Source organism: Vombatus ursinus, unplaced genomic scaffold (assembly GCF_900497805.2).
Source record: "Vombatus ursinus unplaced genomic scaffold, bare-nosed wombat genome assembly UNPS02014926.1, whole genome shotgun sequence".
NCBI classification, from domain to species: domain Eukaryota; kingdom Metazoa; phylum Chordata; class Mammalia; order Diprotodontia; family Vombatidae; genus Vombatus; species Vombatus ursinus.
Genome location: NW_020954704.1, coordinates 6,354,100 through 6,362,535, shown reverse-complemented (window position 1 = coordinate 6,362,535; position 8,436 = coordinate 6,354,100). Strand labels below are relative to the sequence as shown.

At 35.3% G+C, this 8,436-nt stretch overlaps 1 protein-coding gene across 1 annotated transcript; it reads left to right on the top strand.

Annotated features, from left to right (window-relative positions):
• Nucleotides 1–760: 760 nt before the first annotated feature.
• Nucleotides 761–2,116, top strand: AKAP5 (A-kinase anchoring protein 5). The gene has a single exon (XM_027843706.1). The coding sequence runs from the start codon at nucleotides 761–763 to the stop codon at nucleotides 2,114–2,116; it is 1,356 nt and encodes a 451-aa protein (XP_027699507.1).
• Nucleotides 2,117–8,436: the final 6,320 nt, after the last annotated feature.

Below are 8,436 nucleotides of genomic sequence, written 5' to 3'. Positions count from 1 at the left end.
TTTTTCTACATATACACATTCAAAACCAAGCAGGAGTAGAGAATTAAGAGAAAGGGAAGAATTCTAATTTCCTTTAAAAATAGTCTTTTTTTTAACAGAGAAAAATGAGGCCTTTATGATCACCATTAGGGAACATGCATTTCATAAGGAAATGAGTCTGAGTGCTATCTTTTCTATATGTCTATCTTCATCCATTTCATGAAAATTACATAAATAATTAGAATAATGGCACTATACATTACTAAATTTTGTATAACATATGAAAAGAAAGGAATTTTTTTTAAAGAACAGGGAAAAACTTTTTGTTCGTGGCAAAAAAGGACAATTTGTTTTTATTTTTCCATCACTGCCATCAGCTTTCACAATAGAAACATATGGTGGAAATAGAGCTATTCAACAGAAGCATCTACAGAAAACAGTGAAATGAAATACTACTTTCTCTTCCTTTTCAGGTTGATCATACCAGTACAGAAGAGAGCTCTTTAAAAAAAAAAGAAAGAAACAAAGAAGCCAAACTAGAAAGGTCTTGCTTTCATGGAGAAAGTAGAACTACCAACAAAAGAGGATCTGGACTTCTTTTACCCAGAAAGAACCACCAAAAACATCTGTGTGGAAACAAGACCACTTGTACTCTTAAAAGGGATAAAATAAAAAACGAACAAAAAAATCCCCTGCCCTTTGGGATGATATTTTTATGTTTTTCCCATAAAAGACTATAAAAGAAGAGTAAATATTGTTTTTTAGAGACTGAGAGAGTGAGATGCAAAAAATGGAATCACCAGTCGCAGAAATTCAAGTAGAAAGCAAGGATGAGAAGGAATCTGTAGAGATAAGTCCTCAGGATGAGGAGCAGGTTGAAAAAGCATCCATGATTTGTTTTAAGAGAAGAAAGAAATCAGTCAAAGCTTTGAAGTCTAAGAATTGTTCTGAAAAAGCGCCCCGTCACACTGGTCTACGCAGTGCCAAGGATCCCACAGAAGTGGAAGCTTCAGATCAGTTTCAGTCACCACGGGGGACCTGGGCAGCAATCAGATGCTTTGTCACTCGACGGAAAAGGTCAAAATCTTCAAAGAAAGAAGTCCCCTTAGATGCTAAAGCACAACCTAAAGAAAACACTGATGACACCAAACTTGCTAAGAAAAAGGCTCGATCCAGGATTAAAATCCCCTGCATAAAACTCTCGAGAAGCAAGAAAAAAGGCAGCCATTCTCAAATTATTGAAGAATCTGAATGCAATATGAAAGTAAAGGAAGTTACAGACAGTTTAGGTACAGAGATTCAGATTCCTCAGGATGCTCCAGCTGTAAAGGATAAATTAATTGCAGACATAAGTGGTGGTAGCTCCCAGGAAGATAGTGTAAGTGTGCCACAAGTTAGTAACATCAGCTCTTCTGGGGAGAATGTGGCTTCCATAGAACTTGGGGTTGATACAGAATCTTGTGTCATTCAAACAGCAGCATTAATCCTTGAAAAAGGTATTGAGAAAACAGAAGAGATACAGGTTATAAACCTCCATCAAGGAAGGCTCCCTGAGGTTTCAGAAGTGGTACACCAGCTCCCTAAGGAGAACACGGAGGTCGGTAGTGTTGTGGTACCCAATGAAACCCCCACAGAGGCACCTGCAACCCCAGAGACACAGATCACAGAAGAAACATCTAAGGATGTCACAGAACAGGAACCAAAAGAGAAAGAACATGAAGATGGAGTAACTATTTCAGAAAAGAACAAGTCAAAAGACATTATAGTGTGCTTCAGTAAATCAGCTTTTGAAGAAAATGCAGTAGGTCCGAAGATGCCCCCATTAGAAGAAAGCAGAAGGATGGAACCAATTGCTATTATTGTCACAGACACTGAAGTCAGTGAATTTGATGTAAAGAAATCCAAAAACGTCCCTAAGAAATTCTTAATTTCGGTTGAAAATCAGCAAAGTGAGCCATTTTCTAATGCTGTGTCATCCAAAGGGGTTAATGATTTTGAGGGCAGAACTTCTGAACAGTATGAGAAGCTTTTAATAGAAACTGCTTCCTCGCTTGTCAAGAATGCCATTCAGTTGTCTATAGAACAACTGGTGAATGAAATGGATTCTGATGATAACAAAAGAAACAATCTTATATAAAAGACCAGAATTTCAGCTCATGTTTTCTTTTAATGGAAACCTAATGAAGAATTATTTTACATTTTATGACATCTTTAATTCAGAAAAATCATTATGGATATTTACAATCTCCAAAACTCAACAGCACCAGCTCCTATCGAGTTTGAGATGAGAATCTGGTCCAGAAATGTACTATATTGCTCCTTAATGTCCTGTTGATGACAGAACCTTATTTCATAAAGCAATTTAGTTCTGCATACACATTAAGCCTGCATTTGGTTTCAACCCTTTTTTTTTTTACAACGCAATTTTGTTGTTATAATTGTAAACAAGGTGAGCTAGTTTTGTAGATGTGTGAATTACTGTCGGTGAGTAGCTAGCCAATGGTCTTACCTCAGAAACACGATGCATTGTATTATCTTAATTTCAGTGGCATATGTGTATGTTCACAAAATGCATATTTTAAGTAGGAAGAAGCGGTTTTCTGTTCTTGATTCTTCTAAGCTATTTGCAAAAATTGCATTAAAATGCCTTCAAATAGTTGGTGAATAGCTTGACAGCTATAAATGCTTACCTTGACTTCTCCCTTCTTCCTCCTCTATACAATTACATTGATGCTTTCATTCCTACTTTTTCACAAGAGGCATCCTTGACAGGGGGAATAGGGAGAAAAGCGAAGCATCTTTACTTATTATGCCATCACTCTTCCTTAGGTCATGGTACTAAATGAAACCCATTCTTTCAAGAAATCACCCTGGAATTGGCCATTTGTGGTTCCCCATCCTCTAGCAAGTAGATGGCCTCATAGAAAGATAGCAAGTTCAAAGAAAGATAGCCTGGCAGCTTAAAACCCTCTGAAAAGCGCAAACATTTTCATTTTGGGAAAGTGTCAGTCAAATTTTGCCAAAATACCAAGTTATTTATTATCTCCTGTATTAAAGATACGTGTGATGTTTCCAAAAAATCATGGCAAACTGTTCTGGTGTTTGCAGAAATAATTTTTACTTTAAACAAATCAGCAGCTCTGTGATGGAGAAAGATGGATAGAGCATTTTCCATATTCTATTCAGAGAAGAAGGCTTTTTTTTCTTTCAGAATTTACTTACACCAACTACAGAAGAGATCTGTATAACAAATTAAAAGGAATTTTTTTTCTTAAAGAAGAGAGAAAAAATAAATACATTATTATCTTTTGTCATTGTAAGAGTTGAACCAAATAATAGATATGACTGGCACGATTTAGACAATCTCGAAAGGAAAGGTGAGCCACTATTATTCAGGAATAATTTAGGATAGGGTCCTTGTTAGCTACATTGTTAAGAAGGGAGAAGGGGAATTCATGATTTCTGGTATTGTCAGTGATTGCCTTTCTAGCTCAGAGGGAGTCATTTTGCTGCCTCAGTCTCTCACCAGAACAAAGGCGCACAATGTTTCACGAGACTACCTCACAGGTCAGTGTTTGGGTCCTAGAGCTTAATTTTGGCAAGCTCCAAATGGGGTATCCCAGAAGGTAAAGAAAAGCTTTGACCAGATATGTAAGGTATCTGCAGTTACAGAGAGTTTCATGTCAGGAAAAAAACAATTAGTTAACCAGACAATTAGAAATGCTTTACTGTGTGAATTCTCATGTTTTATGGGTCATATATAGTGCATATTACTAGCTTAGCCTACAAAATCCTTCTTGTTCCATTCTGTATACACATTCTCAGCAGAGAAAATTCTTTACCCTGAACTGGGAAAATTAAATCAAATGATAGATGTGACACAGGAATTTTTACTCCAATATAAAAGTACAAAATTGCCCCCCAGATTGATGTGTTCTTTGTGCTTCCAAATCTGGAGAGAAAATACCAACAGTTTCTCATGCACTCAAATATATCATCCACAGTTGTCTTCGGGGTATATCTTTTAGGAAACATGAGAAAAGAACCCAAAATCAAGTTTTTAAAATTGTATGGACTTTACTTTTTTTTTTTTAAATGACTTTGGTCAATTATCTTGATCACAGTATATCTCTAATTCACTCTATGTGGTGCTAACAGATTTGGATTTTTTTAATAACTACCAGCAAATACTATGCCATATTTATGAAATAACGAATTAAAAAACCCTTATGTACATCCTTATGTACTTCAGTTTCATGATGAATACAGTATCCATTTATTGCAAATGCCTTGGTGCCAATGGGCTTATTTTAATTTTAAATAATCATTCACAGCAGATGAAAGATAGAGCTTTTATTAACCACTGAAAATGTTTTGAAAGAGGTACCATACAATTAAGCGGGAAAAATTTACAATATAAATTTTATGTTGTACCAATAGCATATGAAAATAGCATTATCACTAAATGCAGAAAATGACACTTTTAACTAGCTCTATCAATTACTATTGGTTTTTATTAGCATATTATATTGGATTACTTTTACAATGAGATGTATTTTTGGTTGCTTGCATACTAAATTTCTTGTTCTTTCATCATCCTATTATAAGTGATCAGCTAATTAAATTAAATAGGACTCCAACCATAAAAATTCGTCCAAATGTAGTTTGATTGATTCTATTTAGTTATAGGCTAAATTTTGACATGTCTTCCAATGAGTTGTCTAAATAATTTCATTATGCAGGAATTTAGGGGCTATCAGTTGGGACTTAGAAATATTTATGTCAAAGATTTCCTGCAGTAGTAATGTTTTAGGGGCAGCTATGTGGCACAGGGGATAGAGCACCAGCCCTGAAGTCAGAAGAACCTGAGTTCAAATCCAGCCTCAGACACATAACACTTATTAGCTGTGTGACCCTGGGTAAGTCACTTAACCCCAATTGCCTCACCAAAAAAAAGTAATTATGTTTTAAATTAGTTGACTTTAAATATATTAAACCAATTAAAAGAAACATAAATTTTTTTTATTCTAATCCTAATTCATTTGTTAGTATTATTGAAACAATCAATAGGCAACCTAAGACTTCAAATATGCATCCATAGGCTATGATTCTGGGTTTCACTTAAATCTCAGAATTTTATTAGCCACAGTGAATTATTGACTCATTTAAAAAAAAAAATCTTCTCCTGCACGAGCTTTGAAAGAGTCAGTCATCTGGTTTCGTTGGTTCTGGTTACAGAATATCAAAATTCTCCTCTGTTTTATGCACATTATTCACTTAGCATTTTCTCAAAGCTCTTAACAAGGTATAAAAATAGTACCCAGTAACATTTAAGTAAAGGTGACAGGAAACAAAAGAACCTTCAAACAGAAAGTGTTCTCTGGCACCACCACCCCCTCTTCAAAGAATAATAAGCATATGGCAGAAATTTATGTCTGTGTGCTACGGGCTCAAGAGAGCTGCACGCACATTATCTTTTGAGGTGATCACCAACTTACGTCAACTACATTAATTAAGTCTACTTTCTAATTAGTTGACATATATGCCCTGTGAATTGTACTGGTAAATAGGATTATTGTCTACTCAAGGATGCTGAGTGCAAATCAGTGTTAATCTTAAACAGTTTGCTTTAAATTTTTTTTCCCTTTGCCCCTTTATAACAATTCAGGACTCACTGCCGTTGTAAATCAGTTAAGACCTGTTTTTCCTAAGGACCAAAGTAGACTGACCTTTACAATATTTCATTACCTGATTTCAGCTTCCCAGTAACTTAGGTGTTATCTGTAGTATTCTAACCCTCTAGAACAGGGACTCTTAACTTGGAGTATATAAACTTAAAAAAAAGAAAACTATTTTGATAATTATCTCAACATAATTGATTTACTTTATAATCCTATGTATTTTCTTATGCATTTAAAAACATTATTCTAAGAAGGGGTCCATAGGCTTTACCAGATTTACTAAAGTAGTCCATATTACAAAAAAGGTTAAGAATCTCCTTAGAGAACCTTAAATTTTATTTTGGGGGCAGCTAGGTAGCGCAGTGGATAGAGCACCAGCCCTGAAGTCAGGAGGACCTGAGTTCAAATCCAGCCTCAGACCAAACACTTGACACTTACTAGCTGTGTAACTCTGGGCAAGTCACTTAACCTCAATTGCCTAAAAAAAAAAAAAGTTTTATTTTGTAGTGCAATTCCATTTTAATGTGTAAGGTGGGTTTTGAAGACTGCATTTGATACTGCAGTTGATTGTGTACTTTTTTTTTTGTATTTCCATGTAAAGGGCTTTAAATTAATTTTTTAAAACCACCTAGTCAACATTACAGATATTTTGTGATAGCCCACGAAGACAGAAGCTTCACATTTGGCAGACCTGACTTCTGACTCTTTTAAGAGAAAACCTGAATTTTCAAGGAATCCCTACACTTTCAATTGTGATTCTGCCATATTACAACAGAACACCTAGAATCACTTCATTCTGGAGCAAATTCTGGGCACACTTTGGTTTGATTTCGAGGCTCTGAATCTCAATTTTTTTTAAACTAAAGTTTTTTAGAACATAAAAAGAGGATTGTATATAAAACCATGAATCTCTCTTCCATACTGCTTGCCCTTTTAAAAGCATATGAAAAATTCAACACATTACTTTCAAAGCTGTCCTGCTTGTGTGTTCCATCTGAACATCCTTCTGTTATCTTCTATGAATAATTTCTGTGGCCCCTTTTTATGGGCATCATGATTGGTAGCCCTCCTCTGTTACCCAAATCCTTCCCAATTAAAAACAGGAGGAAAAAAGAAATCATGTAACAAATCCACAGTCAAGCAAAACAATTCCAAAAATGTATGTCTCTACTCCCTGAGTCCATCAACCCTTTGTCAGGAGGTAAGAGATATACTTTGTCATTGGTCCTTTGGTTAATCATTGCTTTGATCAAAGTTCTTAAATTTTCAAAGTTTTTTTTTTTTTTAACAGTGTTGTTACACAAAGTGTCTTCTTGATTCTGCTCACTTCATGCTTCATCAGTTCACACATCTTTCTAGGATTCTCTGAAATTATCTTTCATCATTTCTTACAGCTATGTTTAATGTAATTTAATTCCATTCATATACCGTAATTTGTTCAATCATTCCCCAGTTGATAGATACTCCTTCAGTTTTCAATTCTTTGTTTGTTTTTCCCCTCAATCTTTCCCTCCTTTTATGATCCACCCTCCAAAGTTGGGGTTTTGCTTTAACTATTCTTTCCCTGGTATTATTCCCCCTCTTAACCCTACCTTTCCTATCCTTATCAGTTCCTTGTTTAGTTTAATGTATTTATACACCAAACTCTGTGTGTGTGTGTGTGTGTGTGAGAGAGAGAGAGACAGAGAGAGAGAGAGAGAGAGAGAGAGAGAGAGAGAGAGATCCTTTGGTTCAAATAAGAGTTAAATTCACTGATATCTGCTCACCCAACCCCTTTCTCCATGTTTGTATACTCTTCTTATGCCTCCTCAATTAGGAGATACAGCAAATTCCAACCCTTTTTTCTATTGGTATATTCCTGACTCTCTCTTTTCTTTCCCTTCTTAAAACCCTCAGAATAAAACCAATCTATCCCCTGGATCCTCTGATGGTCTTAACTCCCTCAACAACTTTTAAGGGCATTTAAGATCTGAAAAAAACACTTATTTCTTCTTCCCCATTAGAATATTAGTGCTTTATCATAATAGAGCCCCTTCCAGTGGCTCAAATACATTGACCTTTCCAGGATTTTCTTTGCTTATGTGTTAGCATTTCCAAGTTCCCACTCAGCTCTGATATCATAAGGAATGTTTAGAAGTCCTCTACTCCATTAAAAATTCATTTCCCCCCTACAGGATTATACATAGCTTTACAATGTAAATTATCCTTGATTATAAGTCAACATCTTTTGCTTTCTGAATTACTGTATTTCAAGATCTCCTGTTACTTATAATAGAAGTAGGTAGGTCCTATGTGATTCTCACTATGGTACCTTAGTATCTGAATTCTTTCTGGTTGCTTGCCACATTTTCTCTTTGACATGGGAGTTCTGGATTTTGGCTTGGCATTCCGAGGTGTTTTGGGTTTAGGGTTGTTGTTTTTTTCTTTCAGTAGGTAATTGGTGAATTCTTTTTGCTTTGTGTTCTGGTTCTAATAGATTGGAAAATTTTCATTAATGATTTCTTGCAGTAGAGTGTCCAGGTCATTGTAAATGATTTTCAAGGAGTCTATCCTCGACCTGTTTACCAGGTCAGTTGCTTTTAATAGTGAATAGCTTACTTTTTCCTCTATTTTTTCTAATGGCTTTATTCTAATATTTCTTGTTATTTCATAAAGTTCTCGATTTCTATTCAAATTTTCAAGGAATACATTACTTGAGAAAGGTTTATCACTTCCTGTTCTAGGTTATTTATTCACCTTCCAACTCTTTCCTCCAGAACTTTGATCTCTTGTTTCC